Below are 21,122 nucleotides of genomic sequence, written 5' to 3'. Positions count from 1 at the left end.
GCACCCCCCAGGCTGTGTCAGACACGTGGCAGGAGGGAAAGAGCTCTTGTCCTTGTTTGAGCCAAGGACAGCTCACCATCCCATCAGCCAGAGCAGCTGCCTGGTGCTCAGGAGCTGCCCTGATCTCTGATGCTCATCGAGCTTTTGTGGACTTCAGAGAAATTAAACCTTAATTCCTCTTTGCTCTTGTGGTTTCCTGGAGCACAGGGTAATTGCTATTCTAAATGCTGCCAAAGCTGCGGTCTCTGAGTAATTGGAGTGTGAGTGGTTCTTGTTCTGATTAGGGTTTGGCTGGGGCTGATGAGTGCTCGGGGCTCTGGGATGAGGAGCGTCTGTGCCTCAGCCCACGGGGCTCGTTGGGAAGGAGGGAATGGCTGTGCCAACAAACCCGAGCCTGGACAGGGCAGGGGCTCTGTCTGCTGGCCAAGAGCAGGGCAGGGGCTCTGCTTGGAGCTGAAGCCTTTGTCTCTGTCCTGTGTAGGTGAATATGGTCAGTACAGGCATTTCTGTGCTGTGCTATCACTTCATCCTGTGTAAAACAAACCTGCCGGGCTTTGTGGTCCCTGTTGCTCCACAAGGTCAAACCATGACAGCAAAGACCAAGGACTCGTTAAGAGGAGCCCTGTGTAGGAGGCTAATGAGCCATGGAGCCCAGGGGCTGGGCTGGGCTGGGTGTGCGGGGTTCTCAGGGCACACACAGCGGTTTTTCCCCGAAGGGAACAGGAAGCTGTTGCCTCAATAGTTGCTCCTCGCAGCCATCGTGACTTCAGGGCTGCCAGGGCCCCTGCAGCGGCTGCCTCAGGGTCCAGAGCCCTCCTGGTGGCTTTGCTGGACCCTTGCAGAGCCCTGTGAGGGTGGGTTAAGCAGCTCTGGGGCACCGCGGTGGGAAGGCCAGCATGGGGGAGGTGGGTTTGTTTGTGCTCTCAGAAAGGGGAAGCGGTGAGAGGGCTGAGCCAGCGGCCCCCGTGAGCAAACCGCCCTCATGGCCGCTGCTTCCCCCGTGAGGCTCCGCTTCCCGCTCTGCTCCAGCGGCTGCAGGAGAAGCCACGGCTGTCAGATGTGAGGATCCTGCACGAGGAACCCGCCACAGAGATGCCTCCAGCCCTCAGGGTAAGTGGCTCTGTGCACAAGCTCCATCCCACAGCAGCGGGCTTGTCACTCACCTTCCTCAAGGCCTTGTGAGGAAGCAGCTTGTCGTGAAGCCAAAAGTCCCAGGGCTGGGTTTGGTGCAGCTTCAATGCAAAACATGGGCTGGGGAGGCTCAGCTGCACGGGGTTTTGCTCTGCTGTGAGTGAAGAGGAGGAGATGAGGTCAGGGTTTAACCCCCAATGCCATCATGGTGGGCTCTGCGGCAGTGCTGGGCTGGCTGGGCACCCTTTGGGTGCTGCTCTTGGCTCCTGCTGCTGCTCTGCCACAGCTGAACGTTTGCAAAGATGCCCTGGCACTGCCCACAGCTGGGTTTGGGCTGTGCACAAGAGGGGTCCAAGCCCAGGACCCCCAAATTCCACTCAGGACTGGGCTGGTCCCCAGTGTTATCAGGGAGATGGAAGCACAGGGGATGTAGACAGGGCTGTACTGGGCAGGTGACACTTTGTGGGTTGTGGCCAGGCAAGAAAAATGCTTTTTGACGCCTGCTTTTGGGCATCACCAGCCCAACCTGGGCTTCAAGCTGTGGAGGTACCTGTGGTCATTCCCAGACTGGCTGGGCTCTGCTCACCAAGGCCACAAGCATCAGCTGAACTGCAGGGAGAGTTTTGGCCAAGCCCCAGAGCCCAGCAGCTGCACTGGGTAAAACCTGGCTTCTTCAGCCTAATTGAGGGGTTGGGAGCGAAGTTTGGAGCCTGTCTGGGATGTGAGACTGGTGCCAACTGGGAGCAGTGGGTTTGGAGGGTAGGGAATTGGGTCTCTTGGGGCAGTTTGGGATTGGTCCCACCTTCCTCCCTCAGGGAGAGCTGAGGAGGGCTTGGAGAAATGGCCTTGCCAGGGACTGGGACTTGCTGTGAGCTGCAGGATGATGCTGATGTTGCAGATGGACAGGGTTTCTTGCAGTCCCGTGCAGAGGTTCTGCCACAGCACTTGAAAATGAGAAAAAAGTGTAAATAATGAATCTTCATAAATGTATTGGAAAGACACCAAGCCCTGTCGGTATCAACGCTGACCCTTCACTGAAGGTGAAAGTGACTCTTAGCCAGGTGAGAAGTGCCTGAAAGTGCTCACAAAGCGTCTGTCATGCTCGCAGCCGTGAATGGAGCAGGGAGGTTTTGGCAGAGGGGCTGTGCTGTGTTAACAGCTTGTTTTCTGTTTCTGTCTGCAAGCCTGAGCAGCACTCGGGGGCTGTGTGTGCCCCGAGGCCACTAATCCCCCGGCCCAGCTGCAGGAAGTCCCTGACCTGCCACACAGGTGGGAATGCCAGGGACCAGGAATGCCTCTCTGGCTACAGCTTCCATCAGCTGATACTTCTGACAAAACACTTGGCTCCTCCGCTCCCCCCTTGGCAGCCCCTGGGCTGCAGCCTGCAGCGCTGCCTTAGAGCGCGCTGAGCTCTGCCGTGCTCCGTGCCGGCGTCTCCTGCTCGGGGCTGGACCTTGCCCGGGGCTCCCAAATGTCAGACTCGCTGCTCAACCACTCCTGGCCATCGTTTTCCAAGCGCTGGAAGAAGAGATGGTCCTTTAAGCGAGGTAATGGCCTGTGGGGACAGGGGCTGAGGGGGCTGTGGCAGGGACAGCTTGTGCTGGACTGAGCAGGTACCAAAGAATCCCAGGGGCACAGGCAGAGCTCGTCTGGAGGTGCCCCCACTTATCCCTGCAGGGGACACTGCCTTAAGCGGTGGTTAACACTTTTCCTTGCATTTAATCTTCTTTCCAAGGCACATAGCTGCCTCCAGGAGCTGGGTAATGGGTTAAATATCAGCCTTTTGGTTTTGTAATAAGTTTGTTTCGTGGCTGGCAGTGAGCTGGATGTCCCGGTGCTTGCAAACAGCTGTCTCTGCATGCTGCCTGGCCAGAGTTTGGTGTTTGAGCAGATGTGGGGGAAAAGATTTCTTCAGTCTTTCAGTGAGCCCCAGTGTCCGGAGCCCTGGCGGTTTGGGTGGCCCTGGCTGGGCTTCGCTGTGTCCAGCAGCAGGGCTGGGAAATGGCAGCAACTGGTGTCAACTGGCCTCATTTCTGCATGTGGTGCCGTGACTTGGAAAGAGGGAAGTGAGAGCCCCAGGAAGCAGGACATTTGCAGTCCTGGAGGAGCCAGACACTTGTGTGAGCAAACACTGCCTTCAGGCTGATGCTTTTGGGTACTGTTACCTGCAGCATCAGAGCTCCTGCTGCTCTTTCTCCTTTGTTATTCCCCACCCATTCCCAGTTCTCTTCTGGTGTGGATGTGCAGGAGACCAAGATCCAAAGTGAACAGTTTGGGGGAAGGTTAATTCAGAGCAGGACGCAGGGGGTCCTGCAGGCTCTGATGTGTGGTGAGCCCCAAGCCCCAGCTGGGTGCCCCGCTCCAGCCATGCCTGCTGGGGGGGTTGTGGGCTGGCTGGGATCACTCAGGTGAGCTGATTTCACTAACAAATCAATCAGCCTCACCGTGCTCTCAAGCACTGAGTGCTTTGCAGACAGCCCGGGTGCAGCCGGCTCCCTTCAGCAGGTGCTTGCAGAGCAGTTTGTCCTGCTGGGGTTTGTGCTTGGGTGCAAAATGCTCAGGTCTCACTCAGCCCCTCTCCCACACTGATATTCTGTAGTGTGGCACTCGCTGGTCCATGTGGGCCCTTCCCTCAGTGCCCCCGGGGCAGCTGCAGGAACCTGCCCAGTGACCGGGAGGGAATCAGAGGGGCTGCAAATGCCCCCAGCCCTGCTGAGAGACAGCAGGGAACTGTGCCAGCCCCCTGCTCCTCTGCCCTCCGTGCCCAGGAGCCTGGCCCCAGCAGTGTGGTGATAAGGCAGTGCCTCTGTACAGTGTGTTACAGTGTGGGACAGCTTATCTCCCCCTGCTCCTGCCCAGAGCCAATCCCACAGCTGCCAGGGCTGGCCAGGAGGGGCCCACACCAGGCAAGGGGCTGCACTTCAGCCCATCTTGGCACAGGGAGTTCAGCACTTGCTTTCCAGAGGTTTCTCCCTACAGCTCTGCACCCCCTGCAACAAGATACGTGCAGGGCCAGGAGGGCAGGGGTGGGTCAGGGGAAGATGGAATAATTTTTATTTCATGTCTTTGATGCTCTCCATGGTTTCCCAACAGTCTCTATCCCTGACTGCTGGGAAATGCCCAGACATTCTTGTCTTTCCTTCCTCCTGGGATTGTTTCAGGGAGCAGAACTGCCCAGTGCCTTTGTCCTGCCACATTTGGTGTGGTCTCTCCCCAGTGGGAATGCAGACAGTGTTTGATGTTGGAGGATGTGACTGGTGTGGCCAGAGCTCACATCCATGTTTTCCTCCACCGTGTCCCCTCCCAGCGCCAGCCTGGCTCCAGGGTCACTCGGGGACATGCAGCATGCTGCCCCAAGCCAAGGGACAGGCAGGTGAGGGTGGCACACTGCTGGCAGGGCTTGCTCCAGTGCTGGCTGCCCTGGTGCTGTCACCTGCTGTGACACTTGTGGGTGCAGCTCCAGTGACCAGCCTGCCTGAGGGGAATCAGCACAGCCAGCTACAGGAGGGAGGGTTTGACCAGAGGTCTGAATTGGAATGATGAAAATCTCTGTTGGGATCCCAGCGGCCTTGGGCACGGTTAGAACAGCATGAAGCCTTCTTCCTTGAGCCAGAGCAGCTCAGCCAGCTGATCCTGCTGTCCCCACAGCACCAAACCCCCTGAGACCATCCCAGAGTGTCACATGCCGTGGATGCCTGTCACTGCTTCCTTCCTCCCCACACAGCAGCCCAGAGTCATCATGTTTCACCCGTGGGAAGCTCTGGCAAAGTGCAGGAACCATCTCAGCCCAGCAAGCGATGCTTCCTCTCCAGCTCTGCCCTGGGAATTCCTCTGAGGAGGCTGCTCCCTGCAGCAATAACCTTTTATGGTTTCCAGCCAGAGACGAATTAAGCAACTGCAATACCTAATCTGCTTAATGTTCTCCTAAAGCAAACAGCATTTGTTCTTGAAAGTGTCATTTTGTTATCCCATCTCCAGCTTCAGCTGAGGAAAGGTCTGCTGTCTGCCAGAACCTGGGGGGCCAACATTCCCTGTCCCCTTGCCACCATGCTGGAGCCTGGCTCCTTCCAGACAGATTCAAGGGTGGAGTATGGGAGACTCGAGGTGCTCCAGAGTTTGCCACACTTGCTGGCACATTGGCGACCACCTTGACCATTGACATGGGGATGTCCACAGACCCCAGCCCTGCCTTCCTCCTGTGTTCTCTCCATGCTCGACTCAAGGTGCTCCAGTTTGCCACATATGCTGGCACGTTGGTGACCACTTTGATCATTGATGTGGGGATGTCCACAGACCCCAGCCCTGCCTCCTTCTGTGTGCTCTCCATCCTCAAACTTCCTCACCCCCCAGCCCTGCCTCCCTCCTGTGTGCTCTCCATGCTGACTCAAGGTGCTCCAGAGTTTGCCACATATGCTGGCACATTGGTGACCACTTTGATCATTGATGTGGGGATGTCCACAGACCCCAGCCCTGCTTCCTTCCTGTGTGCTCTCCATCCTCAAACTTCCTCACCCACCATCCCACAACCCCGACACCTGCAGGCATTTCTCCTCCATCACCCCCTTGCCCACGCACGGTGCCAGCCCAGCCTGTGAAGAGGGAGCCCAGCAGTGCCTGGTGCTCACACATTGCCTAAAATGGTGTCCCCAGAGCAGCCACCGCCCGCCCGAGCGCCGCTGCCCCGACCCCGCGCTCGCGGCGCCGCTGATTTATCGCGTGTTGAACCGAGTGTCTGAAGCCTCCGAGCAGGATTTAAGTCCTTTGGTGGGTCTGGACCAGGTCTGTTGACTGCAGCCCAGGCCTTGGCCAAATCCTGAGCCCTGCATGGCACAGGCAGAGCTCAGGGAATGTTTTCCAGGCCTCCGAGGAGCTGACTCTGTTCCAGGGATCCACTTTAGGGCTGCACGGAGCTCGGTGCCGGCCCAGAGTAGCCTTGGCGGGATGGCTGGACACTGCTTGGGAGGAGAAAACTCCTTGTTTTAGTTAAACCTTCAGTCCAGGGCTCTGGCCTGTGTCAGGCCACAGCCCTTGTCAGCTCCTGCTGCCTCCCAGGGCTTTGCTGCTCTCCCTGTGGGTAGCTCACTGCTGAAGGGATGGAGAGAGCAGGGAATCTCCTTTTTCTTCCTTCCTTGGATTTGTAGGAGGGGAAGCACCCTCTGTCCTGGCCTCCCTGGGATGTTCCCCACCTCCTGGTTGCTCTCCATGGGTTCATTCTACCTTAGCCATCATCCCAGCCTGTTTGGGGGCTTCAGTGGTTTTCACTGTCTGCTGAGAGTTTTGGCTGCTATTTCCTACAAGCTCATGCCAAAATCTGTTCTCGTTCAAGGGTGTATTAACTTCAAAATCCTGATTTTAGGTTGCAAGCTGAATCCAGGTGCACTGAAGAAAGCAAAAGGTGATGTTTAATAGCTCACTAAATCTCTGCCAGTTGTAGATGCAGCTCAGGGATATCCTGGGCAAGAATTGGTCTATTCATAAAAAATGTCATGTGAAGTAAATTTTACAGCCTTGCTAGAAAGCCTGTTTCAAATTTTCCCTGGTCTTGTAGCTAGAAACCCCTTAATTAAAATAGTGCCTTCAGAAGTGTTTTCTTTCTATATTATTTATAGTCCTTCACTTGAAACCATCACACACATTTGAACACACCAAATGCTCCTTAAAACAGAAAATCTGGCATCTGCAGTGTGCAGCAGGATCCAAGGAACAAACCTCCAAACTCTCCCTCACGTTTGCTGCCTTTTTTTAGTTGGCACCACACAATTCCTGGCTGAATTGTGTAGCTTTATAATCCACAGCAGGATGCAAGCCTTCCAAGAGTGTGTTTTTTAACAACGTCTTCCTTACATTAATGTTTTTATGCTGGATTTTCCTGGAGTGTGATGGGTTTCTAGCAGTTTCCTGCTGGTTTTTCCCATTGGATAGATACGGCTGCTTGCTGTTCTCTGCATCTTCAGAGATCCACCACAGTGCTTCAGCCAGCAGCCTGGCTTTTTTCCCTTTGCCTCAGCCTTTGCCTCAGCTGTGTGTGTCTCCAAGGGATAAAAAGGCTCCATGAGTAATGCAATGGTTCAGGGATTGTGGCTAAGGTTTACAGTGTGTCTCGCTCCACAGGAATGTGCTTCAGTCAGCTGCACCATCTATTGTACCACAAACACATCCAGGCCTTGGTTTGTTTCTCAGTGAGTTATCAGATGGAATATGGACACTCAGGTTCACACTCCTTGCCTGGGGAAAATCCAGAGGAGTGATCCAGAACCAGGAGAATGATGTGCTTCTGGTATTGCTCTGCATGTTCAGGGTTGTCTGGAGCCACCAATTTGCCTCCCAGTATCCTTTATTACCCACCCACCCAGGCATCCTTTATTCTTTATGGATAAAAATAAAACCACCATCAGTATTTTTATTCCTAGATTTCTGATTCAAAGGTCCATAATGTCAATAACAGACATCAAAATGTGATTAATTCTTTTACTGTGGAAAAAGCCTCTGCAGCATAGGACACCCTATGGGGGTCTGGCTGGGACAGTGCAAGCCTGGTCTGTCCCACATGCTGCAGGGGTGAAGTTTCTGTAGAGGGATGAGGTTTCTGCTGGCAGGAAATCCCTGCACCAGGTTCCTACAGGATGGAGGCTGCTGTGATCTGGAGACTGCCTGGCACTGCCTGTCTAGGAAGGAGCAGAGGGCACGTGGAGCATTTCAGTGCTGCCTGATGTCACCTGTGGGTCACAGCAGGTTCTCCATCCCTAACAGATGTCTGGTTACCTGCTGAGACCTTCTCTGTCTTGCAGGGTCTGACTGCAAGCCGTGCTTACGGGAATTCACTGACCACCACAGCCCTGCCTTGGAGTATCCCACCCCCAAAAGCTTCCTCCCATCCCTGATCGCTGAGGATGATTCCTTCTGCATCAGCATGGCCAAAGAGAAGGCAAGTGTCCTCTTTGCTGCTGCTACCACCGTGCAAGGCAGAGGCCAGGGGCAGCAAACTGGGTGGTCAGCACCACATGCAGAGGGGTTTGTGGTGGAGTAGGAATGGGGGAAAGTGGCACTGATCCAGATTATCAAGGAATACAAGGTTATGTTGCTGTGAGGGACAGCAGGGGAGGGTGACTATCAGAAAGTCACCTGCAAGTCTGGCTCCGCTCTGCACCCCAATTTCTGCACAGGGGGTGTCCCCTTTGCAGGGTAGGTGTGGGGCTCTCAGAGGATTTGTGCTGCCTTTGCAGGAGGACTCGTCTTCCACAGAGCTGGATGTGCCAGCAGCAGACTTGCACAGCAGCACGGAGGATCTCCTCTCAGACTCTGCTCTCCAAGGCACAGAGTATTACAAAGATCTGGGACTCCTGAGCCAGCCGTCTGCCAAAACAGCACCAGACACAGCAGCACAGCCAGAACAAGGATCCCAGACTGTGTCTGCCCTTCCCTCATTGGAAGAGAGACCAAGAGCTGTGAGCAAACTGTCTGTGGATGTTGCTTTTTCCAATCCCGTTTCCTGCTCGGTACGTTATGGCGAGGCCGACTGTCGTTTTCTGAACAAAGGCCACCTGTGCTCCTGTGCAGCCATGCCAGAGGGTGGTACCAGCACTTCTGAGCATCCTGCAGAGGCAGACAACGAGCTGGACCTGCAGGAGGCCCAGGATTCCTTCCCCACGCTGGTGAGATCGATGTCCACGTCCCGCAGGCACAGCTGGGAGAGCCCTGTGTCACCCGTGGACTGCAGGCGCAGGTACGGCGGCACTGTGAGTGGTATTTGATGTACACGGTGCAGGGAAGGTGAGAGACTGAGCATCACACTGCCCACAGCTCCAGATGCTGCTGGGCGGTCTCCTTCACCTGTCAGCATCTGCCAGAGCAGCTGGACACCCACTGCTCATGTTGGGGGCACCAAGAGGCTTTAATGTCTTCTTGGAAGTAGGAAGACCCTCTTTTCCTGGTCTTTTCCATGGTGTTGGGGCTGAGAATCTGTTCAAAATTCCCTCCCTCTTTTCTGTCTGGAGGGAATATTGCACAGCATCAGTTGCCCCGATGACCTCCATCCCCTGGCTCAAAGGGAATTTTTCCCTTTAAAGAGGGATTAAAAGAGCTCTGTCAAATCCTTTTTCTTCTTGTCTGTGAGGTGGCTTGGTGGGGCCTTTGCCAGCCCTCTGCCCTCCATGTGGCTGCAGAGGAGGGTGTGTTTGTAGGCTGTGCTGAGCCCTGGCTGGGAGCAGAGGCAGACCTGGCATTCCTGCCATCCTCTGCCCCTGCCACATGAATGCCTTGAGCTCCAGGTTCCTCCAGGAATGCTTTCCCTGCTGACAAATGTATTGATCTCCCAGCTGACTGGGATTTAGGTGCAAGCCAGCAAGGACTATTTTTATCTCTCCTCCTTATACAGTACCCTAAAATTATCTCAGCCTGAAATCTTGGCAGTCCTTTATCAAGCTCAGACTTTGGTTCTCAGACCCATTGTTGTGCCATGGATCACTCACAGTTTATGCTGTAACAGGCACTGAGTAACGGTGGCACGGAGTGGCTGTCGGTGTCGGGGACACGTTCTGTCTCCTCGCTGGGTGATGGAGCACGTGTGAGCAGGAGGCCAGGGAAGGGGAATACACCCCACTGTTCCCTAAGCAAACATTTCCTGAAGCCTGCCTGTGGCAGGAGAATGAAGTGACAGTGATCTGCAGACAGAGCCCATGCAGAGACTAAGATTTTCCACTGAGCTTTATCCATCATTTTGCTTCTGTGTTGTCACTGCAACAGCACCTGGTGTGCAGGACACTGAGGCACTGGCCCACCCCTCATTTCCTAGAAAATAACTTTTTCCTTCCACAAATCTGGGCCCTGGTGGGAGCAGGATTTGTGGCATGATGCCACATGGTGATGTGATAAACATCATCTGCCACTTCTAAATGCCCAGAGGGACTTTCCTGGATGGCAGCTGACAGGGCAGCAGCTCTGGGACAGGCAGGACAGGCTGCTGCCAGGGTGGCTGCACAGTCTCAGGGGTTGCTAAGAGATGAGTGTGAGCCATCCAGCACTAAACATCCCGGGTGACCAGGGAGCTGGGGACTCACTGGTGGCAGCCAGAGAAGCTGTTTTTAACAGGCTCAGGACTTGGTGTCCAGGCTGACATTTCCTGCCAATTCCTTTCCCTCTGCCTGCTGTGGGGAGCCTCCTTGTCCCAGCTGCATGAGGTTGTTAGGACCACCCAGCCAAGGGCATTGCAGGGCTGTGCCATGCTGGGCACAGTGTGCCAGGTCTGCTCAGGTCTGCTCTGAGGCTTCTTCCTGCTCCCTGCTTAGGTTCAGCCTGGATGTGACAGAGCTGGGCAGTGACCCAGAGCAGGACGATGTGGAGAAGAGGAGCCTGCAGCCTCATGTGTCCCTCCAGCTGCCCAGAGGGGAGCGGGGAGCCTGGAGCAGCAGCCGGGGTGGCACAGTGATCAAAGTGGAGATAGAGCCGCTGCGCCCAGACCTCGTGGCCACCCCCAGCCTGCAGGAGGTGGTGAGTGTGGAGGGCTGGGCACGGGGGCTGCAGGGCAAGCTGAGGGTGCACAGAAGCAGCACACACAGGTGTCAGCTGCAGGCTGCATTCCTTCAATGCCAGCGTGGAACCAGGAGGTCTCAGCAAGGATGGGCTTTTTCAGATAAACTGCCCCATCCTGTGGGATAAAGGCCTGGGAGCTGCCTATAGTACAGCCCTCTTTTCCCATATATTTAGCTGGAATTTCCCTTCCCTTGTGCCTGCTGCCTCTTGTCCTGTCACTGCAGCTCTAAGAAGAGTCTGTCCCCATCTTCTCTCTAATCAGGTAGTTGAAAACAGCAGTGCCACACCCCCCCCCCCCACATCCCTTACACAGTGCTTTGCTCTGGTATTCACCAGATTCAATTAGATTCAATTAGATTCAATTAATATTAAAAAGACAACTGCATCACAGTGCTGCATGTCCAGTAAAAGTGAGAAGTGACTAAGAAGGTTTCAGGCACAAGTGTCACTTGTTCCAGCCTTCCTGGAGCCAACAAAGAGCTGGGCCTAATGGGCTGCTGCATCATAACTCTGACAAAACAAGAGGGAAAGGCTGAGGAGTCAGCTGGGATGGAGGCTCCCTTGGTGCACAAAGCACCAAAGATTTCTGTGACTTTTTACTTCTCCAGAAATGTGTCAGCAACGGGAAGAGATTGAGGTCCAAGTCTGTCCCATCAGCCTGTGAGACCATTGCCTCCCCCCAGATACCTCACAGTTTCAACACTTCTCTTCCAGCTGTGGAAGGTTGGTATAGACTTTATGCCATTAAATGGGTTCAAGGTGTGATTAAGAAGATAAAAAACTGGAGCTGTAGCCTTTGGAAGTGTGGACAGCCTCTGCTTTCCCTTCCACATGGTCCCAGGAGCTCCTGAAATACAAAGCCAAGCTGGTTCTGAGTCTGGCCCTGGTTAGCAGCACAGTCTCAGCTCAGACATGCCCATCCCCAGTGACACACTGCCACATAACCTCCCTGTGCCCAGTGCATTGGTCACTCCCTAATCAAGTCCCACCTGACAGGACTGCCCCAGAGAAAAGTGTGGTGATTTCAGAGCCTGGGAAGTGGAGGGGAGGCTGGCTGTCATGGGGAAGGGCTCTGGGGTGGTACCATTCCTCCCCTACTGCAAGCAGGACCCTCAGGAGCAAATATACAGACTGGGGAGGGGAGAAGTAACACAGAAAAGTGATCTGGCCTTCACTTCCCTCACAGAAATGTAGAGCAGAATCTCCTTCCCTAACTGCTCCTGGCATTTCCTCCTCACCAATCAAGGCAGATTGGGAGCCCAGCACAAATAACAGGATCCAGTTGCATAGGTTGCAAGGTGGTGCTCTGCAAAGGCAAACCAGGATCCCTGCTGAGAGCATTTTGTGTTTCAGGTGTTGAACCCCCTGCTCTGGAGATGCTGGAGAAGGACCACGTGTCCCCAGACCACGTGTAGGTATTGTCAGTCCTGGCTGGTTTGAGTTGAGGGAGATTTTTGAGTGTATTTCAGCTATTTGCAATAGCAAAGGAGATCCCACTCTGTGCTGGGCCACAGCTGGGCAGTTGGTCATAAACCAGCACCTGAGGCTTTGTGGGGTGCAGAATGTCTGTACAAGGATATTTTCTAATCCCTTACTTTTCTTTTAGGCTAATTGTCCAGAAGGTACTTCAGGAGCTGAAACATTACCATGGGTAAGTGTGTTTGGGACAGAGATGTGTGGGGAGGTCACAGGTGTGACTAAGCCACGCCTGCAAAAGGACATTTGGTGCCTTGAGGGGCAAATCCCTAGGGTACCTGAATCACTGATTTATTCCAGTCAAACCAGGGTAGAATTGCAAGGAAAAGGGGCACCTTATGTACCCCCTCAGTAACTCTAAAAATGTTCCTGCCCCATCCAGAAAATAAGAGTTTCAGCTGACCCAGAAGTTCTGCTCTTGTGCTCTTTGCTGTGTCTGATGCCTTTTCCCTGCCCAGGGCGAAGCAGAGAGCTTGTGTGCAAGAAGGCAGCGATTCTTCCCAGCAGAACCTCACTTGGTTTGAGTTCCTGTCTAATGAGTAAGTGAGACAGCGGGTGACACACACTTTGTGTTCTGAGAACAGACAGATTTCGAGTCCTGTTCATCTAAGCTCTACTGCCCTGCTAACCCTGTGTGCAGGACACTGGTATCTGCAAGGGTTCAGCCAGGAGTGTGGTGCTGAACAAAATTGCACACATAGCTTGAAAGTTCAGCTCTTTATTTGCAAGTGACATGGCTGATGCCAAACCAGATCCTTCAGGAGATGGAAAGCTCACACTTGGGGTCCTAAAGTAATGCTTCAATGAACTTCATCAGTGATCTCCCTAAGCTGGGCTTGGTCAATGAATTTCCCCTTTTTTAAGGTATTTTGGTCTCCTTTCAGAAACGAGGACAGTGGGAAGAGCGATAAAGCAGAGAAAGGCACAAAGGTGATGCGACGTCTGAGTTCCCTGAGGAGCCGAGTCACTGGATCCTGGCAGAAGGATAAGGTGAGAGAGAGAGATGTTGAATTTGTGGAAAGAATTGTTAAATTCTTCAAGTAGAAAAGGGGATCTGACCTTATGGAACAGTTAGCTGGATTGCTTTGAGATGGCTGAGGCCTCTATGCTGGCCAGCAGATGCACTGTGACCCCTAAAGCAGTAGTAGTGCGTGGGACTGAGTGATCCCTGAATTCCAGCCCTCCTTGCTCCTGGGCATGTTCTGGGTGCTCTTATGTTGCTCTGGCACTGCTGTGCACAGCAACGAGAGTGCCTTGGCTGGGTGACTGCCTGGATCACTCTTTGTGGCAGGAGGAGCCTGCAGAGGGACAGCCAAGTGTGCCCTGCCCTTCATCACAAATGGACTTAGACTAGAGGGGCTGGCCTGAGGCTTGGGAAGGCATTTGGGAAAAGCACTGCCATCCCACTGTACCTGCTGCCCACCAGCTCTCTGCTCATTTGTACAGTGGGGAAAGGACTGTGTGGGCCTGTGACTGAGCTGTGTTCTTCTCTCCTTCCAGGGTAAGAACAAAGAGCAGCTCAAGGAGAGAGAGAAGGAGAAAGAGACAAAGGAGACAAAAGAGAGGTGTAAAGATATCAATGGGCACCAGCTTGTGCCAGGGGTTTTCTCCAGTTGCACCAGCTGCTCACTGTGTGCCAAACCTCTTGGGAATAAAAGTGGTCTGCAGTGCCTGAGTGAGTATGGCTGTCACTGCCTGGCTCTGCCCCAGCCTGCACTCCCTGCCTGCCCTCCAGCCCAGGCTGTGCTCCTGCCTAAACCACCCCTGGATTGCTTCACTTCTCTGCCTGCCTCCACTCTACCCACCACTCTGCTTGGCCTGGCTTGGTTGTTTCTCCAAATAGTCTAAATGATCTCTGAATCTTGCCTGGAAATATTTTTCCTCATTTTCTTTGACCATTTCCTGCCCCTTTTCCCCAAGAAGGGCTCTAGATCAACTTTTCTTTTACTAATTTTTTTTTATCATGAAGTTCTGCTTTGCCTGAACAAATATCCCAACTGCCTGAGTGTATCTGGATCTTTTAGGCTGTTTTTCACAGCCTCAGTGATGTCTCAGCTCAGCATCTGCCCTTTGCATGTGCACAGGGATTTCTAGAGCATCCAAAATTTTATTAACTAACAAAAAGTCGAATGTTGCCTCCCAGGATGTGCATGGGTGAGACTGGTGCTTTTCAGCTCTAAGCAGTGCCAGCATGCATGGGCTTCTGTGCTCTCACTGCATCCACTGAGGCATGGCTTTGGCTGACAAACCCTGTCCTTCCTCTTTGGGGCAGGTACTCAGGGCACTGAAGAATGTTTTAATTCCCAAGGGATTGTCTGTGGGCAGAGAAAATTTTCTGGAAATGAAAGGATTGCTCTCTTTCTCCACCCTGTACCCTCAAGCAATGCTTGCTCTCTCAGAGGCTCTTAAGGTCAGTAAAACCTTTCTGGGCCATAAAGGGACTGATTGCCCTCGGACATGTGTGGTGAGAAATATATTTTCCTTTCAGGGCAGCTAGAGGGAAACTGAAAAGGGGCACAGAGCTGGCTATTAGTGAATATTTTTCAGGCATCACAGCAAAAAGTAGGAAGCAGGGAGCTGAATAAGAATTTTGTGGATATTTAGAGAGAACAGAAATTTAATGGGAGGAGGCAGAGTTGTGCCTTGTCATTCCTGTGTGAGGAATCTCCCAGCCAGAGGCTCTGTTTGCAGTCCTACATGCTGCTCTACAAAAATACCTTAACCTGGGAATATACAGACAGCCCTTGATACCCATGAGCATGGAGCCATGCTCTGTATGGCCTTGGGAACTGTGAGGGCATTTAGTGAGTGATTCTCCCCTGGACAGCCCTGTGGAGATTTGTGACCTGGAGTTGGAGCTAGTTGTTGAAACAAGAGTGTGGCTCAGCATGGCTTGTCCATCATAAATACACAGGGACTGTACATGAGTTATGGCAACTTTCACCTTGTTTTCCAGCCCTCCCATAAGGAATCTGTGTTCTGTCTTGTGAACGTTCAGGAGAAAAGCTCTGAGGTGGCAGAGGCACTGGTTTGTGTTTGGGACTCTGTGACATTTCCTTTGGCTGTTGGCTGCCCAGAGCAGCACAGCTTGTTTTGAAATGTTCCCTTTGCAGTGGTTTGAACCGAGGCCGAACAATCGGGCAAAGTTCTGAGGTGTCTGTTAAAATTAATGGCCTGTCTGTAGTGAGAGATGGGCTGGGACTTGTGGTGTGACAGCTGATGGCCTAAGAGTGCCTATATTTGGATGATGCTGAGCTGAAACCTTTGCGAGCTGCTGCTGAGCTGGTAGCTGATATCAGCAGCTCCCGTTACTGCAGCTCGGAGCAGTGTGAGGGCTCCTGAGAGTCCCTGACAGAGCTCTGGGACAGCCAGCTCCGTGGCCACCGGGAAGGCAGAGCAGCAGCCTGCTTTTCAGAAGTGTGAGCAGCTCTGTCAGGCTCAGCCTGAGCCGTGGCTGCTGCCAGGGTGTGAGGGCATTGGCAGCGCCTCTTGTTTTCTCCTCGTGGGCTCACATTTGCCCATCCCCGAGCCTTGGCCCCCGGCCAGCCCTCGGCCCATCGCTGGTCAGGTGCTGCTGTTGCTGTTGTTGTCTCCGTGGTATTTTTAACTGCAGCACCACCACGTGGTCCGAGGCAAAACGGGCTCGTGGAAAACACAGGAAAAGATGGTGCTTACAGCAAGGGATGAGCTGGAGGGGGAGGAAGGATGGGAAAATGATTGCAAGCCTGAGATCTTTTCACCGTCCAGTAGACACAAAAGATCTGGTGACTTTCCGTGGCTGTGATGAGCTGGAGGAGTGAGAGCTCTTCCTATTAGAGATACTAACAGTAGGAGGAATTCTGCATTTAAGTCAGAACAAAAAAACATTGTTCTGTTAGAAACATGTGTGAGCTGGGAAGGAAGTGGGCAGTTCGGATAGCCTGGTACATGGTAACTCATTTCTCTCTCCCACTGATTCCTCCCATCTATCCTCACCCCACACACGCAGAGTCTCCCAGGGGAGAAGAAGGCTGTGCTGTGTGCTGAGAGTAGCGATTCAGGAGAGTCTCTGCAGCTCACAGATGTGCAGTTAGGAGCCTGCTAGAGATGAAAAACAAAGAGGAATGATTGCAGACACAGGGATCTCGACAGCAGTGGCCACCCAAACTCTGCCGTTGCGTAAACTATGAGCTGAGTCCCGAGGTTTATTGTTCACCTGGAAATGAGAAAGCTCCTCTTGAGCCTTTGCTATCACGGGTGGAGAAGGTTCTGTGCCTAAATTAATCCTCTGTTATAAACACGCTTCCAGAGTTTATGCAACAAGAGTTAGACGAGTCCCAGGGAAGCCCTGACAGGAGGAGAGCTCTCCAAGCAGGCTGTGCCATGGAGGAGAGCCAGGGATATGCTGTGGAATACAGATGGAAGGAGGATTGCTTCCCTTGAGCTTGAGCACTGTGGTGGAGGTGGGACTTCTACATCTCTAGCTGAGAATCAATCTCTATTACTCATGGGAAAGACAGAGCCCAGGCCCCCACAGGGGTGACAGATTACCATCCTCTTCTAAGGAAACATAGCTGCGAGCAAACTTTGGCCGGCTTCAGACAAACTCCTCTTCTTTAAGAGAAGGTGCTCAGTTTAATGAATCTTCCTGAACAATACAGGCTGTGCTAGACTGTCCACCTGTCCTAGGCTGACCCTTGCTGGCTGCTTCAGGGCACTGGCTGATCTCTAACTGGTTGCTGTAACAACTGGTGTCCAGGATTTATTTAAGGCGCATTGTGAAAGAGGTTTAGGAAACCATTTCCTTTCTCACAACGAGAAAGGGAGAGGACACAGATTTCTGCAGTTTGTCAGGCAAACATCCTCCACCCATGACGAAGGAGAGGCCAGAATAGCTTTTGGTTTAGACCTGAAATTTGGGATGAAATTCACCTTTCACTTGGCACTTGTGCCTGCAGGGTTTTGCTTTTGGATTCCCAATGCAGTAGCAATAAGGTGGTACTAATAGGTGAAGGATAGTTTTGGCTTATGGTAAGGAACAATCACTTGATTTCCTATCCTGAAATTTCTGCTCACAGCCCACACAGAGTCCTGAGAAATCTGAAAAGCAGCAGACAACCTGGAACTCTGCATTTCCGTAGAGCGGCACAGCTGCCAAAACTCTTCTGTTTTGGGGGGAAAAAGGAGGTTTGGCTGCTGTAACATGATGACAGTGATAAATGGACTGGGAGTCCCACTTGGAATAAACTATTACTGACAGGAGTCCAAATAAACAGAGGCAAAACTAGAGTGGCTGTGGGTTTAGGTGGTTCTGAGCCAATGGAGCAGGATCTGAAGCAAATGTGAAAGCGGCTGCAGCGCTGGTTGCAGAGGAAACACTGACTGAGCTGAGTGTCCTGACACAGAGCTGGCTCAGCCGGCTCCAGAGGGCTTAGAAAAGGAAACCAAAGTACATCCTCTTCTCAGTGCTTCTCCTTCTCTGCTTTTCACTTTCTTTTTCTTTCTGGGCAGTAGTACCTCGATCTGGAACATCTCCAAATGCTGCTCCTTCCATTCCCTGATAAAACCTCAAGATCTTGTACGCTCAGGCTGACAAAAGGACAGTAATCAATCTGAGACACATTCAGCAAGAAATCTTTTGCTATTACAGAATTACAGAGGATTAGACAGCTGGTACCCTTCTCTTCTTTGCAATCCAAACCTTAGCTCTAAGCTACAGTCTTGGAGCTGGCTGCTGTGCCAGATTTTGCACTGATTTTGTGGCGATGCCCTGAGGCTGCACAAGCACAGCACGTTCTCTCCATGACAGCTGCAGTTGGGCAATCTGCAATGCTTTACTTTTATATTACAGCAAAGCACGAAGTTTGAAGTGCCCAAGGATTAATCAGTCACCAAGTGACAGCCAGCTGTTTACTCCCAAACTGCTTTGTGTAATGATCATTTCTCTGTAGTGGTGACAGGCCCCAATAAACAATTGGGACTGCAGTGTACTCAGTCCTGTAGAGAAGCAGCACAAAAGGGAACATTTTGGAAAAGCTTGCAACTATGAGATGAAGATAAAAATAAAATCGATTAAACAGGTGGCAGGGTGGGAACCAGAGATCACATTGGCCCCATGGCAGGATTTCATCACATCTCCAGCCCAAAAAGTGGCAGGTTCTTTCAAAGCAGTATGGGGGAAGCTGCAGGGTAGATTTTGGGAGGGAAATTTGTTTTGTAATCATGAATATTGTGTTTTCAAGCTCGACAGGCAAGTAGGAAATGTGTGATTTAAAATATGACAAACTTTCGATCAGTACTGTAAATCCTCAGAGTGAAATTGGGAGGGGAGGTTGGGTGAGCTCTTCCCAGTTTTCCTGCCTGCGCTGAGTACTCCAACAGCCCTGTGCTAGTACATCAAACCTTATTGGTGTCAGAGAAAAGGTGTTTTTTCCAGCAAGCAGTTTGGTTCTATGAGTCAATGCATGGATCTCCTGCTAGGGAAGATAATTCCCCTTTCCTCTCATCATTTGTCTGTGCAGGGGTCACTGACAAAGGCCTGGGCAGGCACTGGCTGTTGAGAGGCAGATAGGGAAGCCAGCACCTGCCAACCCTCCGGGCACTGCAGCCTTGCCTTGGCAGGGTGTTCATAAACACTCCAGCACGTTGGGATGGCAAATCCCACCGGGCTTTTAATAACAAATTATGTATTTCAAGTCGCAGGCGATGTGCAAAAACATACGAAGTGCCGTGCTGAAGGTGTCACTGGGGTGCCACATACCGTCCATTAGAGGCCTCTTTAGCCTGGGAGGAATTGTGTGCCCTCCCTGAGGGGAAAGTGTGGGCTAATAGTGGTGGCTATGTGCCCTCCCTGAGGGGAAACGTGGGTTGGAGGAGGCATGTGTCTTCCCTCAGAGAACTTATGGTTTCTGGGCAGCCATGTGTCCTTCCTGAGGGGAAAGTGTGGGCTAATAGTGGTGGCCATGTGTCCTTCCTGAGAGGAAAACATGAGTTAGGGGGGCCATGTGCCTTCCCTCAGAGAACTTATGGTTTCTGGGCAGCCATGTGTCCTCCCTGAGGGGAAAGTGCAGGCTGAGGATGCTCATGGTGTCCCTGAGGGGGACATGCAGGTTGGGGACCCTGTGCTCTTCCTGAGAGAAAATGCAGGCTATGGATGGCCATGCCCTGCAGTAGGAAGGAGCAGGCAAGGGATGGTCGTGTGCCCTCCCTGAGGATGAAGCACAGGCTGAGGATGCTCATGCCCTCTGTGAGGGAGATGTGTATTGGGGCCCTGTGCCCTCCCTGCAGGAGAAAGGAGCAGGCTATGGGTGGCCATGTGCCCTCCCTGAAGGAAAGTGAGGCTTGTGGGTGGCTCTGCTTCCCCTGATGGAAAGCTCGCAGCTGGAAGGACTGTGTGCCCTCCATGAGGGAAAAGGGCACGACAAGGGAGACATGTGCCCTCCCTGAGGGTAAAGCAAGAGCTGTGAGAGGCTCTGCCCTCCTGAGGGGCAGGAGCAGCTGCAATGGCTGTCTCCTCCATGGGGGGAACGAGGGCATCAAAGGATGGGGGGAACGAGGGCATCAAAGGATGGCATGGAGGGACCCGCTCCACCCTGAGGAATGTCCTCCCTCATGGAAGGCAGAGGCTATGGGTTGTTGTACCCATTCAGAAGGAAAATGCAGGCTAAGTGTGTCATCCCTGAGGGGAAAGCGTGGGTCAGGGCTTCGTGTGCTCTTCCTGAGGGAAAGAAGCAAGCTAAGGGCGGCTGTGTGCTCTTCGTGAGGGAAGGAGCAGGCTAATGGTGGCCATGTGCCCTTTCTGAGGGGAAAGCGTGGGTCAGGGCTGTTTCTGCTCCTCCTGAGGGAAGGAGCAGGCTATGGGTGGCCATGTGCTCTCCATGGAGTACAGGCATGGGCTGCAGACGCTCATAGCGTTCATGAGGGGAAAATACAAATGTCTGTGTGCCCTCCTTTAGAGAACCTTGTGGGCTAAGGATGCTCATGCCCTCCCTGAGGGGTAAGAGTGGAATATGAATGACCAGTGCCTTCATTGAGGGAAAAGTTCAGGGTTTAGAGTGTCAATGTACCCTGAGAGGAAAACACGGGTTAAGGGTGTCCGTGTGCCCTCCCTGAGAAGAAAACACGGGTTAATGGTGTCTATGTGCCCTCCCTGAAAGGAAAACACAAATTGAGGGTATCCGTGTGCTCTCCCCGAGAGGAAAACACGAATTGACGGTGTCCATGTGCTCACCCGGAGAGGAAAATAGGGCTTGAGGGTGTCCGTGTGCCCTCCCTGAGAGGAAAACACGAACTGAGGATGTCCGTGTGCCCTCCCTGAGAGGAAAACACAGGTTAATGGTGTCCTTGTGCCCTCCTTGAGAGGACAACACGAGTTAAGGGCGTCCGTGTGCCCTCCCTGAGAGGCACATGGGGGCTGCGGGTGCTCTCCCTGAGGGGAAAGCGCGGGCTAATGGTGTTTCTGTGCTCTCCCTGAGGGGAAGGCACGGCCCCAGGCCGTCCCTACGCCGTCCCAGAGGGGCCGGGACCCTGCCCGGCCGTGCCGCGGCGCGCAGGCGCACCCTCATTCCCATTTTTCCTTCCGGGACACGGGGGCGTTTCCTGTGTTGCTGTGGCGGCGGCTCCCGGGACCGAGAGGGAACCGGCGGCTCCCCGGGGAGTCCGGTAAGAGACCGGGCTGTCAGCGCGCCCGCCGGCCCCTGGCTCCGCTCCCCCGGCCCCAGCGACCCCCGAGCACCGGCACCCCCTCTCCGGGCCCGCGGCGGGGGGACCGCCCGGCCCCGGTCCCTGTGCGGGCAGGGGGGCTCAGACGGCTCCAAGGGGTCCCGGCGTTTGGCCGGGGCAGCGACTTGATCTTCGCTTTGCCCCAGTCCCGACCTGTGCAGCTCAAGGCTTCAGCTGCGGGACGGGACGCAGCTTGAAAGATGCAGTGTTTATAGTAGAAAGCTCTTTCGAGGGCTACGGAAGGAGTGAAAAATGTTGCTGTGTGCGGTAGGGAGGCGAGCGGCTGG

At 53.4% G+C, this 21,122-nt stretch overlaps 1 protein-coding gene across 5 annotated transcripts in view; it reads left to right on the top strand.

Moving 5' to 3' along the window:
- Window positions 1–921: 921 nt before the first annotated feature.
- The window catches only part of ARHGEF18 (Rho/Rac guanine nucleotide exchange factor 18), a 52,348-nt gene continuing 32,147 nt past the window's right edge, over window positions 922–21,122 (top strand). For 2 of the 5 annotated variants that reach the window (XM_014273625.3, XM_005496240.4), the window contains exon 1: window positions 20,666–20,775. Coding sequence is in view for 3 of the 5 variants with exons in the window: in XM_014273623.3 (XP_014129098.2) it covers window positions 2,603–2,678; window positions 7,920–8,056; window positions 8,355–8,854; window positions 10,416–10,617; window positions 11,268–11,382; window positions 12,013–12,070; window positions 12,266–12,310; window positions 12,594–12,674; window positions 13,020–13,125; window positions 13,636–13,810 (1,495 nt within the window). In the remaining 2 variants the exon portion in view is untranslated. Of the gene's footprint in view, window positions 1,111–2,517; window positions 2,679–7,919; window positions 8,057–8,354; window positions 8,855–10,415; window positions 10,618–11,267; window positions 11,383–12,012; window positions 12,071–12,265; window positions 12,311–12,593; window positions 12,675–13,019; window positions 13,126–13,635; window positions 13,811–20,665; window positions 20,776–21,122 lie in introns of those variants that run through there. The other 3 variants (XM_074528679.1, XM_014273623.3, XM_026798574.2) reach the window with 3 other exon arrangements.

This window comes from Zonotrichia albicollis, chromosome 29 (assembly GCF_047830755.1).
Source record: "Zonotrichia albicollis isolate bZonAlb1 chromosome 29, bZonAlb1.hap1, whole genome shotgun sequence".
Classification (NCBI taxonomy): domain Eukaryota; kingdom Metazoa; phylum Chordata; class Aves; order Passeriformes; family Passerellidae; genus Zonotrichia; species Zonotrichia albicollis.
The sequence above is the reverse complement of the archived record's forward strand: the minus strand, read 5'-3'. Positions and strand labels throughout refer to the sequence as shown.